At 36.1% G+C, this 17,805-nt stretch overlaps 1 protein-coding gene and 1 long non-coding RNA gene across 2 annotated transcripts in view; one reads left to right on the top strand and one right to left on the bottom strand.

Moving 5' to 3' along the window:
- LOC136031650 (phosphatidylinositide phosphatase SAC2-like) overlaps positions 1-1,126 on the top strand; it is a 23,670-nt gene extending 22,544 nt beyond the window's left edge. Inside the window, exon 6 of the mRNA XM_065711345.1 lies at positions 851-1,126. Coding sequence (XP_065567417.1) covers positions 851-1,126 — 276 coding nt within the window. The remainder of the gene's footprint in view (positions 1-850) is intronic.
- A 4,888-nt stretch (positions 1,127-6,014) lies between these two features.
- Positions 6,015-14,130, bottom strand: LOC136030294 (uncharacterized). The gene is made up of 2 exons (XR_010618234.1): positions 14,025-14,130; positions 6,015-7,018 (listed from the first exon to the last, which is right to left on the bottom strand). It is a non-coding gene; the product is annotated as an uncharacterized LOC136030294 (long non-coding RNA).
- Between the last annotated feature and the right edge of the window lie 3,675 nt (positions 14,131-17,805).

Below are 17,805 nucleotides of genomic sequence, written 5' to 3'. Positions count from 1 at the left end.
TTTGTAAAATGTCTGTAAAATTCAAGGTAGACACAGGAGCACAAACTAACATATTACCTACCAAATACTTCGACGCCTTGCCACGTCAACCACCATTAACACAAAGTACCCAGAGACTCACTAGTTACTGTGGATCGAAAATCCCTGTCAAAGGTGTGTGCCAGCTGAAACGTAAGCACCACTCCAAAATACTGAAACCTTGCCCTTTTCCATCATTGAAACTAACTGGATGCCAATTCTAGCTTTCAGGTCAAGCATAAACTTGAATGTAGTCAAACTAGTTCTGAACGTCAGTAAGGCTGATGAAATTCCATGCAGTCAACAGAACCGAAGTGAATAAAATAATCAACAGCTACAACGACGTCTTTCAAGGCATAGAAAAGCTTGATGGAAAATGCCACTTATACCTGAAGGATGACGCAACCCCTACTACAAACCCAGCAAAAAGAATCCCATCATCACTCCGAGACAAAGTGGAAGCTGAACTAAATCGCAGGGAAGTCAAGGGAATAATTGAAAAGATCTCCAGACCAACTGATAGGGTCAGTTCAATGGTAGCAGCATAAAAGAAGGACGTCAGTTTACAAATATGCATACACCCTGTTGATTTGAACAAATCCATCAAAAGAACCTTCTACCCGATCCCTTCCCTTGAAGACGTAACATCAAAGCTCCATGGAGCAAAGTTTCTGAGCAAAGTGGATGCAAGATCTGGATATTGGTCGTAGGTCTTGGATGATGAATCTACTGAACTAACAGCATTCAACGCAATTTTGGTAGATACCATTTCAAACAGATGCCTTTTGGTATCATTTCAACCCAGGATGAATTTCAAAGATGAATTGAGCAGGCCCTTGAAGGATTAGACGGATTTGCTCTTATCATCGATGATCTTCTCGTTTTTGTATCATCCGTTAAAGAACATAATAAGAGATTGAAAGCTGTAATGCAGAGAGCAAGAGAAAAGGGCATCAGATTTGACAAAGGGAAATGTCACTTCTGTGTTACCAGCGTGATTTATTTCGGACATGTTATCAGCAAACAAGGAATGCAGCCCAATCCAAAGAAAGTCAAAGCCATCAACGAGATGCCCACACCATCAAGCCCAGGAGAGCTTACAACTTAGTTGGGAATGCTAAATTACCTTGCAAAATACATTCCAAGCGTATCAACAAAAAACACAGTCTTGCGTGACCTCAGCAAATCTATTGACTTCAAGTGGGCCAAGGAACATGACAAAGCCCAGAGAAGTATCAAAGACTCAACAGTCACAAACATAGCATATTTCGACCACTTATGCAAGTCTATTGATCTCACCGTTGAAACATCATCACACGGCTTAGGAGCATTTATCTCAACAGATGCTAACATAATCGCGTACGCCTAACATTCCCTCAGCAAAGCGAAACAGAAATGCTAGCAACTGGAGAAAGAGCTATACGCAATAGTTTTTAGTTACAAATACTTTCATCATTTCATTTACGGCAGGCACATAAGAGTAACCACAGACCACCGTCAACTTGAAACTATCCTTTGGAGTTCGCTTCAAAAAGCCCCTGCTAGAACGCAACAAATGATGATACAAATTCAACCTTAAGATCTTGAGTTCGTTTACACACCAGGACAGATATTGCAGTCGCTGATACACTATCAAGACTGCACCTCCCTGACGTCGACGAGAAGCTCCATAGAGAGATTCAAGTATATGTCCACCAAGTTACACGAATTCTTCTCGTAAATGACGAAAGACTCGGGGAAATAAGATTCAATACAGAAAGATGAACAGTTGACTCACCTTAAGAAAGTCATCCAAAGTGGATGGCCTACTACTAAAAATCGATGCACTACTGATCTCTGGATATACTAGAATTTTCAGTATGAGCTGTCATATCAAAATGGCATCATTTTTAAGGGTAAAAGGATAGTTATCCCCTTGAAACTTCGATCAAGCGTTCTAAAGCAGCTCCATATCTCTCACCTTGACATGGAAAAACGAACAACACGCCACGATGCTCATCTACTGGCCAAAGGTGAACAGCAATATTGAATCTTATCACAAACTGCCTCATTCGCCAGAAATTCAGCCACAATAACCTGAAAGAGTCTCTCATCAACTCCCAGATTCCCTTACTTCCATGGCAGCAGGTAATTTTGGATATCTGCGAGTGCAATGAAGGAAACTATCTTATAACAATCGCCTACCGCAGCCGCTATTTCAAAGTTGATAAGCTGGAAAACCTAACATCCAAGGAAGTAATCATCAAACTGAAAGCACACTTCACTCGGCATGGCATTCCCAACACCATCTTATCAGACAATGGGACACAATACTCATTGTCCAAGTTTAAGCAGTTTGTGAATGACTGCAGGATAAGCCACAAGACATTGAATCCTCTATACTCCCAATCCAATGGATTGGTGGAAAAGGATGTGCAAACATGCAAGAACATCTTCTCCAAAGCAACTGAGAGTGGGGACGATCCATATCTGAGTCTCCTGGAATAGAGGAATACACCTGTAGGCAGCTACGCCATTCCTGCTCATGAGCTGCCAGCTACTTCCACCCTACCTTGCACATCCAAACGTCTGCAAAAGCAGGTTCTCCCAACTAATACAATCTGAAGAAGCGGAAAGAGGCCCAGTCAAGACAGAAACAATATTTCGAAAAGGATTCTAAGCCTCGACCCACACTCCACGCAGGCGACATCGTGTGTTAGCAGAAGCAACCAGAGAGTCAGTGGGGCACTGCAGACATCATAGCATCAGCAGGTCGCCCAAGATCATTCCATATCGCAACTGAAGATCGAATTATACAACAAAGAAATAGAAAGTACCTATCAAATGCATTACTCTCAACACCCATACAGAACAGACGGCACAGAGAACGTGATATATTCACGACCACCTATGAACAATCCAAAGTCCATAACACCCCGTGCAGATGTGTCACCGCCAACCACATCATTCAGCACACCCTCCCCAAACAAATCCATCACCGGTACCACTGACAGCCCACCCCCAGATGAAGACATTGAGCCGGAGGAATAGTCAGTGACCAAAACCACATACAGACGGCAAATCAAGCCACCATGCTATAATGGAGCCCACCACATACATGTTATTGGCTATGTGTTGATGATATATTGTAGAATGTCAAGAAGCGAGCCTAGAGCCTTTTCTATGGATTCTTCCATAATTGGTGTTAATAAGTGACAGTGCTCTAACAGAGAAGAAGGAGGATATATCTTACATGTGAGTTATGCTAATACTGGCTTGCTTTGCTTGTATATTAATGCTTGTGTTGCTTGCTTGCAGTTGGTTTATTATACTTTTTGTTATAGGTACCTGGGTTCAATAAATTAATCATCTGGTAGAATTCTACATTATTAATGATATTTTATTCCAAAATTCATGGGAGCTGACCCATACCCCTTCCGACATAAAAAACTTATGAAAGGCAATTTATTACAAGTATCATGGGAGGTGAACCCTGGCCCTTCCAGCATGGCTCAGCCCCCCTCCAAAAAAACAAGCGCCAATGATGCAGCAGGTTTTAGACTTTTACAGTGAGAGAGACAGGCAATACCCAACCTCTACCTCTTGTTTGTAGTGATATTTGTTTGTTTCAAGCTTGATTTGCAGATTCAATTGATGTTTCACTTGTTTTAAGATTTATTTATTCATTTATATTAGTACCTATCGTATCTTTTTTGCTGTGGTTTCTTATTTAATTTCTGTTCCTTTTGGGCTTCATTTATACTTCAATAGCAAAATATTTTTGTTTGTTTTAGGCTTGACTTTCATATCTAATTTAAGCGTTACTTGTTTTAAGATTTATTTATTCATTTATATTAGTACCTGTTGTATGTTTTTTGCTACAATTTTTTATTTAATTTCACATTCGTTTTGAGTTTTCAATTATTCTTTAATAGTAATTTCTGGTTGTTTTGAGTTTGAGCTATTGTAGGTTTCTATTTCTCCTAATATGAACTTTAATAAGGCTTTTACTTTTCTTGAAAAACTCATTGTTTGGAAAGTTTTTTTTTTAATTAATGTAAGTAAAACATCCACACTCCTAAATGAATAGGCACTAACTGAGTGAATGGTAGATACACAGACTACAATTTTCATGTTTTTGGGAGTCACTGGTTTAAGATGAGTGGCCTAAATCAGAGGGGTCACCCCAAAGCACTGGACTGATGATTCCCTACAATCTATCAGTGTCTGCAATAAAAAGTAAGGTAATCTCTAATTTACAGCACACTTAATATGTAGAGTCAGTTCAGGAGGTTGTAGGGAGCAAGGGTATTTTTCCTTTTTTTGACAGTTGTTCAACTTTGGCTAGCATAAAATAAATCTGATCAGTGTTATAGATTTCTTTCTTAATATGTGTGTAAATGCATGCATACATGCATTTACAAGTCAGTGGCCATAAACACACAAAAACAAGATAAGAAAAACCTCAGTGAAGATACTTAGAGCAAGAAAATAAGAAAAAATTTCATCCAAGACCCCTGCTTAACCAACCCCAGTGCAAAAAAAAAAAAAAAAAAAAAAAAAAAAGACTCTAAAATCAACCAATAACATAAATAAAAGCCAAACCATGAAAAACACCATTAAAAATAAAAGTAAAACCCTTTCCATGCAACAGTGAAAGGATAACTGAATAAAAAATCCAACAATAAATGGCGATTTCAAAATTAGATCTGAGTACATTTTATCTAATTTTTTTTTAAAGCCAAATGCTTACCAGGTATAAAATTAAAATCAGGTAGCTAAAATTTTGCATGGTTGCAAAATATTAGTAGAAGAAAAAACTGGACTTAAATATTTCATTACAAATGGGGCTCAAATAAGTTTCCCTGGTATCTCTATTGATGAATTATATAGCCAACACAAAAACAAACACAGAAAAAAAGTAACAGCACTCAACAGATTTTCTATTATACAAGCCAAAGTGCCTGTTAGACTACAGGCATGAAAAAACTCAAAAAAAAACATACACACCCCTAAAATACAGTGAATTGGTGTCCCAGATTATGGATGGTCCAAATAGATTATAAATCATTTTGTACAATATTGAAAACAGGCATGCCTGCGCATGGGTATTTAAAAGGCAGGGACAACATACAGAAAAGCAAAGACAAAAAAAGCAATAACAATTGAATGGTTTATTTTATAATAGCCAAAGAGCTTCTGGGACAATGGGCATAAAAAAAACCTTGTCCCCTCCATTCAAAATCATGAATTGGCATGCAGATTAAGGATGCTTTGAATAGATAATGAATATTAGTTATAATTTTGAATGGCTACATGGATTGAAAATGCATGTCTATGAGCATGTGCATTGACAAGCCACTTGCCTGTGCATATAAAAATGAACACACACATACACAAAAAAAACAATAACACTCAACACATACAATTTGTACTTACCAAAGAGCATGCATATGTGTACTTAAAAATCAGTAACTATATATAAAAAAATATGCATAAAAAAGCAACAGCAGTAAAAGATTCATTTTATACTAGCCAAGGACAATGTTGGACAACAGACAAAAAAAAAGAAAAAAACATAGTGTATGCTCATTTTTGAGGAAAAGAGAACAAACATTTTGCTTCCTTTACCTTAAAACAAAATTCTAGACATAATTTTATTGGAGTTATTATTCTTCTTGAAACACAGATTGGATTTTCTTCATATGGAGTGAGTTATTACTTTAAAAATACCTTCTTTAATTGTTGACGTAAATTATGAAGGTCTTATTATATTTCATAAGAAAACTTATGCATGTCATGGCATATATGAGCTAGTTTTGTTGGAGGATTGTGTTTTACATGTTTCTTTGTGAATTAAATACTTGTAACACAAAAAAAAACATTGAAATACAGAACATACATCTCAGAAGGTTTACCAAGAAGGATTCCAATCCTCCCCCTTCTGTCTTACATGGATGCATGAGTGTATCTAAAGCTAGCAAATGCGTACATGAAAATGAACACAAACAAATCAATAATTCTCAACATATTTAATTTATATATGTCACAAAGAATGCATGTGTGTATTTAAAAGCCAGCAACCATATACAAAAAATAAACACAAGTAAACAGGAACAATCAAAAGATTAATTTTACACTACCCAAAGAGCCTGTTGGACAACCGGTATAAAAGAGAAAATAAGAAGAAAAAACATCTCTTCTATGAAAATAAGAGAACGTTTTGCTCCCTTTACCTGAAAACGAAATTCTAAACAAAAAAAAAAAAAAAAAAAAAAAAAAAAATATATCAAAAGCTCAACCAGCATTGTCTGACAGGATTACCTTCTTTCAGTACTGATGTACCTTATAAGTGTGCTGTCACATTTCACAAAAAATCGTGTATACAATGGCATTTATGGTTCCTTTTTTTTGTTGGATGGTGTTTTCTGCAGCACATCAAAGAAATTTATTCATAAATTTGATAAAATTTTAGTCAGACCAAAGCTGGAATATTGTATGACAGTAGCTTAGCCAGATAATAAACGAGGAAAATCCCCCACTGTGAAGTTTGAAAGAAACATACACAATTCTTCAGCAACTATACCCACTTCCCTCATCAACAACAATTGAATACATGCTTACCTAAACTTACTTACAAGAGAAAAAGAAGTGTTATAATCACTAACTACAGATTTTTGCAACACCAAAATGAATTCCACCATTTAGACCCATACACAGGTACTCACACCCACAGTTGTGAAGTATAGGTAGAATTTAGTTAGAAAAGAAGCAGAGCTACAATCTTTTCAAATAGAGTGGTGTCATATTGGGGTTCTCTGAGTGAAAACACTGTTATTTCTATATCTATCAGTACATTCAAGAATGGTGTGTATACCAACTGGTCCACTAAACCATGGAAACTAGACTGGGAAGCTCCTTATTAGTAGCTTAAATCAGAAGAATCTACAACCATCTATGCAGCTACATCTACAGGTGTAGTTTTACCCTTTGGCCATTGTGATTTAGGTTACTTTGCAAGCTGAAAGACAAATATATCATTTTATTTGACTAACAATGATCTTTTCAAAAATAATAACTATTAATGTTGCAGTTGAATCCCATCCCTCTTTATAATGACTCAATTTATTGGTGGGAAACAAAAAAAAAAAAACAACAAAATTATGTAAATAAACAAAATCTGCAAACTTGATGGTTTGTCTAAGTCCATATCTAGCCAGAGGAGCTGGAATTCAATTGAACAGTAGCAGTAATTATTTTGCATAAAATTTTAAAGTACATGGTGTATTAATTTTCTAGATATCAAACTAATTAACTCTGAAAAAAATTCTTCTTGAAAAGTTTTGCATAACCATTTGTTTTGTACAAAGAAAATTACCCTTCAGGGATTTCAGTATCTAGGATTGCCTAAAGGATTACGTTTTTTTTCACAAAAAAGGTGAAAACAAAGTTTTCACCTTTTTTTTTGTTTGTGGTTTTTAGTCTGAAGTGGTTAGAAAATGCTTATAAATGCCAAGTTGGAAAAAGAATTTGCCAAGTTTTGTAACTAATTGTTAGATTAAGAAAACTGCAAAATTTAGTGGATATTAATGTAGTAGCCTACTATGTAGTATATAAGTACTTTTGCATTCCTTGTGTTTTCCTTACTGCATGATTTTTATTAAATACTAGCTGTTGGGGTGGCACTTCGCGCCACCCCAACACCTAGTTGGTGGGGGCGCTTCGCGCCCCCAAGCCCCCCCCGCGCGCGTAAGTCGTTACGCGCCATTGTAGTTGTGTCCCACCTATATATATATATGTTTTTAACTACGTAAAACTTGCGAATATATAACATTCTTTGCTGTCCCATTGTCTGTGCATATAAATAGATTGTCAGGTTTACCGACTCTTGAACATGCAACATATAATTGTCCATGGGAAAACAATCTGTATTCAGATCTATACCTCATGATTCTAATGATTGCCCTTGAGCTTTGTTGATGGTGATTGCTAATCGACCATTCCCTGTGTCGCCGTTGTCATTTATATATCCCCCTGTACCCCCTGGCGTCCCCGTTGTAGTTGTGTCCCGGTCGTCATTTATATTCACTGTGTCCTGGTTGTCATTTATATTCCCTGTGTCCCAGTGTCCCGGTCTGTATATACATTCGTTTTTGAATTGGTCTTTTTTTTAGTTTTTTACCTTTTTTTTAGTTTTTTTTAGTTATACCTCATGATTCTAATGATTGCCCTTGAGCTTTGTTGATGGTGATTGCTAATCAAACATTTAGGTTTTTTTTATTTTATTTTTTTTAGTTCTGTTTTTCTCCTTTATTTTTCAGTTTTTTCCTTTTTTTATTGTTTAGTTTTTTTTTAGTTTTTTAGCTCTGTTAGTTTTTTTTTATTAGTTTTTAGTTTTTTTTCTTTTTAGTTTTTTTTGTAGTTTTTACCTTTTTTTAGTTTTTACCTAGCCAAGGTTCGAACCTGCAACCTCTCGGACCTAGAACCTGGAACATAACGCGTTACAAACTCAGCTACTTCGGGCTTGAATACATTCGTTTTTGAATTGGTATATGATGAAATAATTCAGACGTAATATGCGGACAGACAGACAGACAGACGAACCCACAAACAACTTATTTTTATTTATATAGATTTCAGAGGTATTGTCTGAAAAGTGATAAGCCTATTGGTTAACTTATAGTATGGGGCAGAATTCAGATAATAAAATAATAACATTACTTAATAATATTATTAATAATAACAAATAATAATAATGACATTCGGGATCTTAATGTCACTTGATTTCTTATTCATTGCTATTAACAGATGTGGGACCATCTAGCCCTTTTCTATTCACAATTTTGTTGATTTGTGGGTTTACATTAGTTTGATGAATTTCTGTTTTATTGATTAATTTTCTAGCAGAAACATGACCTAAAATACATGATATGGGACACTGTGCAATGTGGAACTCTGTTTGTGTTAATTCTAGCCTATTTAAGACTTAACAACCAAAAGCATATTAAAAAAAGAAGATTTGGTTAAAATTGACTTAAATCAGATCTAGCTTATTTTGTCTATTAACTTTTTGGTGAATTTCCCCTTACTTACTTAGAGAGAAGTAAGGAATCTGTGTGATTGTTTATGTGGTTTGTCTCTAACATTAGTTTAGTATGGACTACAGGTCTATTAGTTTTTGTTAATTCAATTCTGATTAATTTTTTTGATGAACCAAACAGTAGTGGAAAGTTATCACACTTTATTTCCAAAAATTATTTAACATTTATCTGGTAACATTTATTTGTGTCAGAAATGAGCTTTGTTCTCCCCCCCCCCCCCTAATGTTCAAGTATACACTCTGAGTTTGATATATGTACTGAATTATTTGTCAGATATTTCTTCATATTGATTAACCAGTTTGTCAAAATAATACCAAAAGTTGGTAAATATTAACATTTTCACCTAGTTTAGATAAGATGAAATGGAATACATCAATTGGTGTCCTTTTTTATGTTCTTTCCAAATTCTATAATTGGTGCTTAAAGGGGCTAAAAGGTTTCAAAAGAGACCATAGTAACCAAAAGTTTATTATCATGCATCTAAAAATAAACTGTCTGATGAGAAAAAATTGCCATCTGTAGCTTAATTAGTATTGGTAATTGTTGTTTTCATTATTCTTAATAGCCTAGTACAATATTTATTTTGAAAACAAATTTGCAGAAATTTTGAAAAAGAACCTGAAACCCCTCAACAATGTCACAGCAAAACTTTACACCATTTTCAAGAGCTTTCCAGTCTCTTTTTAAGAATATATGCAAGATTGTTTCCAAAATAACATTTTGTTTCTGACTCAGCTACAAATGGAAACTTTTTCCCACTACACAGTTTCTTTTTATAGAAATGCATTTTTTAAACTTTTGGTTACTAAGGGCTGCATTGAGCCTCTTTAAGGGCTCAAAATATAATTACATCATGAGCCAATTACTAAATTTGGAAGAGCATAAAAAAAGCATCAAGTGTTGTATTCACTTTTATTGTTACTAAATAATGTGATGATGTAAATATTTACCTATTTCAAATATAAATTTTTACCTTTAATCTAATTATAGGATAAAAACCAGTCTCCAATTGAGCAACATTATGTCAAACTCAAACCTTCAAATCTTGTTACCAAATAGGAATTGAGAATAACTGTATATCTTAATGAATAGCTAAAAATCTAAGCTATGCATCAATATAGCTATCATTAAAATTAATCAAGATCAAACACTTAAAATTATTAGTTTATTGACTTACCTAGAGGGACCTCTTTTTGGAAATACCAATTATCCTACTCTGATGCACAGATTAGTTTTTCAGTTTTATTTGCATATTAATAGTTAGATGATTGTCTTTTGGTTCTAAATAACCTATATAAATTTAATTGCCATACATTTATTTCATCTATATATCATCACAAATATTCATAGATATCAAAATCCATCATAATCACTCATCATCATAAATAATCACAAATATTAAATATAATTTATTCTTTTTGGTAAAATTCTAGTTGAGCAACTTCTTGCTATCTCAGAAAAGGGTTAGGTTAGGAAGCTGAAAATATCAGGGATGGGTCTACAGGCAAAAGTATATCCTGGGAAGGTATTTTAAAGTACCCACCTCTACTCCTTCTCCCTCTAGATGGCCCTGACCTTTAAAAATATGTGTGTTATAAAAGTGAAACATTGCAAAGAATTTTACCTTCTTCTCAATTGCTAGTCAAAAAATAGACAACATTTAGAATTTATGATGACAAATTATACCCACTTGGTGCTATCCCATAGTAAAACAGGGGCAGTCCAAAAACCCATCTCTATTTGGTCAATGTTGATATTACCTGAACAATTGTTTTGGATCATGAAACTGTTGTTGGTGCATGAAACTGTTGTTAGGTGCATTTTAACACTTGGAACATCTTTTCTCTCTTGTAAAACTACCTGAAACTCACCATTATGGAGTTATTCCAGCCCAAATATTTGTGTATTTACACATATAGAATTGCAATCATTTCCATTTTCATTGCATTCTTGAGGAAGCTGCCAGAAAGGGTGACACATGCTCTCTATACAAACACCTTCGGGATCTTACAGATGGAAAGCCATCCTCCATCTAATCTAATTATGAAAATATTATCACTGACAAGAGCGCTCAACTGTCTGCCTGGAAGGATCACTTCTCTTCACTTCTAACCCTGGACTGTGATAGCCAGCCCAACCCTGACCTTCTTCAAGTTGCATCCAACACTCCTGAGGCCCTGTGTGCAAGTGTGCACCACCCTTTCACCTCTACAGAAATCTTGAAATCTCTGAAACAGATGAAAACAACCAAGCCCCAGGAGTCTGTGGTATCCTTGCAGAACTGCTTTAATATGGTAGGGCAGCAACCCTTCTCGGGCTCCAAGTACTGTTTTCCATAGTATTTTGTACAGAATGGATTCCAAAAGACTGGCAAGCGGGCATCATTCTGCCTCTCTGGAAATGGAAAGGCAGTCACAGAATCTGCTCTAACTATCATGGCATCAAACTCCTCTCTGTGCCCAGTAAGCTCTTTGTTATGACCCTCCTGGACTGCTGTACCACTTTCCTCAGAAGCCAACAGGCTGGCTTCATGCCAGGAAGGTCCACCATGGAGCAAATATTCACAATGCAGCAGCTGATAGAAAAGACTTGGGAATTTCAACAAAAAGCATATGTTGCCTTTGTGGATTTCAAGGCTGCTTTCAATTCTGTCAACCAGCAGTTGCTCTGGCTCATACTGAAAACAACAGGACTACCAGCAAAGTACTGCAACCTGTTTGAGCAGCTCCATGCAGGGACTTAGAGCTGCATGCAAGTCAATGGCAGATGCAGCCCATCTTTTAAAATCAATACTGGAGTCCATCAGGGTTGTGCTGCTGCCCCAGAACTATTTAATTGTGTCATCAGCTACATTATGACTTGGACCATAAACTGCCTCCAGTTTGGGTTGCATTATGGTGATAGAGTACTTTCAGATGCTGACTATGCCAATGACCTTGCTCTTGTCTCCAATTCACCATCAAAGCTCACAGAAGCCCTACAAATCCTTGCTGATGAAGCCTTAAAGATAGGGCTGTCAATTAATTGGCAGAAGACAAAAGTGATGTTTGTTGAACCCCATAACTCACCAAGTTCCCATGCCAATCCTAATGGTTTGTGACAAACCAGCTGAGATTGTTGAGGAATTTATATACCTTGGCTCTATCCTCTCAAATGATGGATCAATCCTTAAAGATCTAATGCACCAAATTGCCAAAGCCTCAGCTGTGGTGGGGAGACTAAGTGCCCTTTGGAAGAAACCTTCTATCAGCCATAGGACTAAGATGCACATATACAATGCTTTGGAGGGATCTGTGATTCTTTATGGAGCCAAAACTTGGCCAGCCACTCAGTCTGTGCTTAGCACCATAAATATAGCCCAAACAAAACATCTTTGCTGCATTGAAGGACTACACTGGCACAATTTTGTTAGCAATGAGAACCTTCTGGCGTTAACTGCTCAAATGCCCTTCTCAGTCCAACTTGCCCAACAAACACTACGCTGGTATGGGCATCTCCTTTGCATGCACCCCAACACTCCCGCATGAACAATTTTTTACTTTGATCCCATGCTGCATGGTGGGAAACACCCAAGAGGTCATCCCCCAAACCAGATGGAAGGACACAATAGGTGCCTTATTAGTCATGGCTAATATTCAGGAAGATGTCCACATCCTTGCAAGAGACCAGTCCAAATGGAGGCACCATGTAGCATCACTCTCAACACCAGAAGCATTTTGGCAGGAGCATTAAGTCAAGCCATTTTCATTTGAAATTTGTGAATCTATAATAGTTTAAAAACAAATTTGAGCTATATGTTTACACATTAGGGGGTGGGGATAAAGCTTAGCATATATTAAATAAGTAAACTAACCATTGCTGTATTTAATATATGCTATGCTCCCCCCCCCCTAATGTGCAAATATATAATAACTCCATAATGGTTAGTTTGCAGTAGTTTTGCAAGAGATAAAAGGTGTACAAAAAGTCAACAAAAAGTTGTATAAAATACAGATTGTTTTTCCCATGGACAATTTTATGTTGCATGTTCAAGAGTTGGTAAACCTGACAATCTATTTATATGCACAGACAATGGGACATCAAAGAATGTTGTATATTCGCAAGTTTTACTTAGTTAAAAACATATACATATATATCTATCTATATTCACAGGTGGGACACAGGGGCACAACTACAATTGCATGTAACTAATATGGCACATAAAAAATGTATCTATCAAAAATTGTTTCATGACCCAAAACAATTGTTCAGGTAATATCAACATTGACCCTCTATTTTTTCAGAATGTCAAAGATAAGTGGTCTTTCCCAAAAAGAGGCTTTTTACCCTAATATTCATTTGTAGCCAAATTTACTTTGCCCTTCCCCTTATTAACTATCTATTATAGGCTGTCTTTCACTAGGAGGGGCAAAAGTAAATCTACAACACAAATAAATGCTATAGGCATGTTTATATTTAAGATGATAGGCTGTCTGACTCTAAAGAAGGTCTAGGGCCTAGCCTATGTACATTTCTTAGCTACCTTAGTATTATGTTAATCAGAAAGTTTAGCCTACCAAATAATGAAAATATTATGTGAAGGATAGTATGGGGTAAATTTTATTAGAGATAGTTCTTTCTGATGTCTAGTCTGTGATCATAGAGAAGTAGCCTAACTTAAGCTACACAAATTTATTATGAAGAAAACCATGAATAAACAGGTTATTATCAGCCCAAATGGCCTTTTAGAGTGGGTTCGACCCCATACCCTTGCTTAACACCTTCTAAATTATTCACTGCCAATCAAGGACACCCAATTTAGACTAATAAGTCCAATATAGCCTAGTTATATACACCAAAAAATTTCTTTCAATTCCTTAATTGCACGGAAAAACTGTAAACTAGAATAAAGGGGGATGTTAGTTCTACAATTTGATTGTTTCCTACTTTCAACATCTTAAACTGTATTAAGCCTTAAGTTTAACTTTTGAAATTATTTGGGTAGAAGGTAGATTATCTTCTATTTCTTTCTCAGAAATAACGATTGTAATCAGAAAAATTGAACGGAACTGGGGACTATTCCACTGACAAACCAAATTGTAAAATCACAACCTGAATTGTGGATTTGTCGTTCCGCTGATAATCGAGATCTGTTCAGATTAAATGAATGAATGCATATTCTTTATTAGCCATCTATAAACAAAAACAGAACACGAGGGAGCACAATAAAAGCAAGGAAAACAAAACAAACATGTCATAAAGATATACACAAATTACTAATAATACCAAAACGAAAATAGAACATCCCTCCACGGGTGAGAAGAGGACTTGTTGCTCGGTTTCTGAAACTGTTAATCCCTGACCTGAACCGGGCCACTACCCCAAAACGGTTAACGATGTACCTATTCTATTATAGGGGGAGGGGGTTGTAAGTGTTTTTATTGAGGGGGTTTAGCTAGTGAATGATTAATGTAGTGATGGACTGTAGATAATATCCAATATGTTCGACAATAAAATCATTCCAGAAATGGACTGGTCTTACTATGTTATCTTTATCGCATAGATCCCCTATAGAGCGCTCCAAGAGGCCACGAGAAATGCACCTGTTTCCTATAATCATAAACATAGACAATATAACAAACAGTAATTTTATTTCTGTGTTTACATACGAATTATCTGACTTGAACAAGCTATGTATTCAAAAACGAACTCGCACTTTCTTTCTATGTGGAATCTAAACTCCTTTTTAAAAACCTTCAGTTCTCACGTATATATTCTGCTGTTATGAGACGTTTGTCAAGATTTTGTTAAGGATGTCACTATTTTGCAATTTCTGCTTCGTCAAAAGTTCTTTTTAATGTTGGTAAGATGATAGTCTTTCATGAAATTTATGGGACATAATTTTGATCATGCTAGTTTTTTTATTATACTTTTTTTGGTCAATTTAATGGACCCTTAAAGAAAGGATATTTTTTTGCTATTTTAAAATCAGATTGTAGAAATAGCAAATTTAAAAATCTTTATGGGTTGTAAAAGAAATAATAGGGCTTTATGTCACATCTACCCCTTCCCGCTGTAAAATAATATCCTCCTCATTCAGGCTAGTCTCCCATTTTCATAATAATTTTTCCAAAATCTACTTTTTCCTAAAGTTCGTTTATTGTTATTAAGTTTTAAATATTCATTTGTATATTTTTCCTTCACCGTGGAATGGTTTATGATCTACAATCTACTTTCACCTCATTTTAATACTTTAACTTTTAACTTGGCACGTTAAAGTTTGTGATATTTGATAAGAATTTACTATGACTATCCAAAGAATTCTTCCTATTTTTATCTTCGAAAGATTTTTTAATTTAGAAAGCTATTAAAACCTTATTTGGATATGACGATTCGTACTTTATAATATTGCAGCTTATGTCAAGCGTTTCTTAACTTCTTGATTGTTGATGATATTGTCTTGTGTTGCTTCTATACAGCTGAAATAGCAAGCGATCTGTTGATTTGTTCTTGTTTCTTCACATGTTGTTTGTTGATAGTATTATCATTTATGTCTTCCTTCTATACATCTGGGGTTGTAGGCGATTTGCTGATTGGTTCTTATTTCTTAGCTTGTTATGAGTTGATGATGTTGTCATTATGTCTTGCTCCTGTTAGTTACTGCTGCAGGTGTTATCTGCAAACTTTGAGTTTGATGTTAGTCCGTGCATATATTTCAGTTGAACTTCGCGTATTTTCTTGATATTGACTTGGTCATTTTGACCTCTTAACCAGAATGGGGGGCGAGGATGATTGTCGAAGCAGTTATAGTTGAAATTTTCTGCATGATGGCTGAGATTGTCAAGGCGTTCTCTACGTCATTGATCATTGCAGGGTGGGAAATATTAAACGTGCAACTTTCATGGGTATTCTTCAGAGGTTGATAAATCCTGACGATAGATGTTACTTGTAATTTTGTTTTTGACCATACTGAGTGGTCAGTTGCTGTCATGGTATTTCAGTTCCTTTAATAAAAATTTCTTGGCAGAATTACATTTTGCAATAAGTAAAATAGCACGTAAAATAGGTAAGAACATTATACATAATTGTAAATCTTTATATATAAAAATAAGTTGTTTGTTTGTGTGTCTGTCTGTCTGTCCGCATATGACGTCTTAATTATTTCATCATATACCAATTCAAAAACGAATGTATTCAAGCCGAAGTAGCTGAGTTGGTAAAGCGTTATGTTCCAGGTTTTAGGTCCGAGAGGTTCCAGGTTCAAACCTTGGCCTTAGCATTAATACAAAAGAAGGAAAAAAACTAAAATAGGTAAAAACTACAAAAAAAAACTAAAAAGAAAAAAAAACTAAAAACTACTAAAAAAAATAAAAAAATAAAAAAACTAAAAACCGGGACACAGGGAACATAAATGACGACCAGGACACTCAAAGAGAAAGTACAGACTGGGACAAAGGGATACAATTGACGACCGAGACACTGGGACACAGAGAATATAAATGACGACCGGGACGCTCAAAGAGAAATTACAAACTGGGACACTGGGACACAAATGACGACCGGGATACTGGGAATATAAATGACAACCGGGACACAGGGACACAACTACAACGGGGAAGGAAAAAAAACTGAAAAATAAAGGAGAAAAAAACTAAAAACCGGGACACAGGGAATATAAATGACGACCGGGACACTCAAAGAGAAATTACAGACTGGGACACTGGGACACAAATAACGACCGGGAGATATAAATGACGACCGGGACACTCAAAGATAAATTACAGACCGGGACACAAATGACGACCGGGACACCGGGACACAGGGAATATAAATGACGACCGGGACGCTCAAAGAGAAATTACAGACTGGGACACTGGGACACAAATAACGACCGGGAGATATAAATGACGACCGGGACACTCAAAGATAAATTACAGACCGGGCACAAATGACGACCGGGACACCGGGACACAGGGAATATAAATGACGACCGGGACGCTCAAAGAGAAATTACAGACTGGGACACTGGGACACAAATAACGACCGAGAGATATAAATGACGACCGGGACACTCAAAGATAAATTACAGACTGGGACACAAATGACGGCCGGGACACCGGGACACTGGGACACAAATGACGACCGGGATACTGGGAATATAAATGACGACCGGCACACAGGGACACAACTACAAGGGGGATGCCGGGGGCACAGGGGGATATATAAATGACGACGGGGACACAGGTAATGTTCGATTAGCTATAACCATCAATAAAGCTCAAGGGCAATCACTTGAATGATGAGGTATAGATCTGAATACGGCTTGGGGGGGCGCCTAGTACCCCGAAGCGCCACCCCAACAGCTAGTCTATATATATAAAAATAAGTTGTTTGTTTGTTTGTCTGTTGACTGATGTCATGTTTGTGTGTTGACTGACGTTACTGTAAGGATTGAGCATTATGCCGTCATGAAGTTGTTTGTCGACTGACGCCATGTTTGTGTGTTCGATTAGCAATCACCATTAACAAAGCTCAAGGGCAATCATTGGAATAATGAGGTATAGATCTGAATACAGATTGTTTTCCCATGGACAATTAAATGTTGCATGTTCAAGAGTCGGTAAACCTGACAATCTATTTATATGCACAGACGATGGGACAGCGAAGAATGTTGTATATTTGCAAGTTTCACGTAGTTAAAAATATATATATATATATAATATATATA

Source organism: Artemia franciscana, chromosome 1 (assembly GCF_032884065.1).
Source record: "Artemia franciscana chromosome 1, ASM3288406v1, whole genome shotgun sequence".
Taxonomy (NCBI): domain Eukaryota; kingdom Metazoa; phylum Arthropoda; class Branchiopoda; order Anostraca; family Artemiidae; genus Artemia; species Artemia franciscana.
The sequence above is the reverse complement of the archived record's forward strand: the minus strand, read 5'-3'. Positions and strand labels throughout refer to the sequence as shown.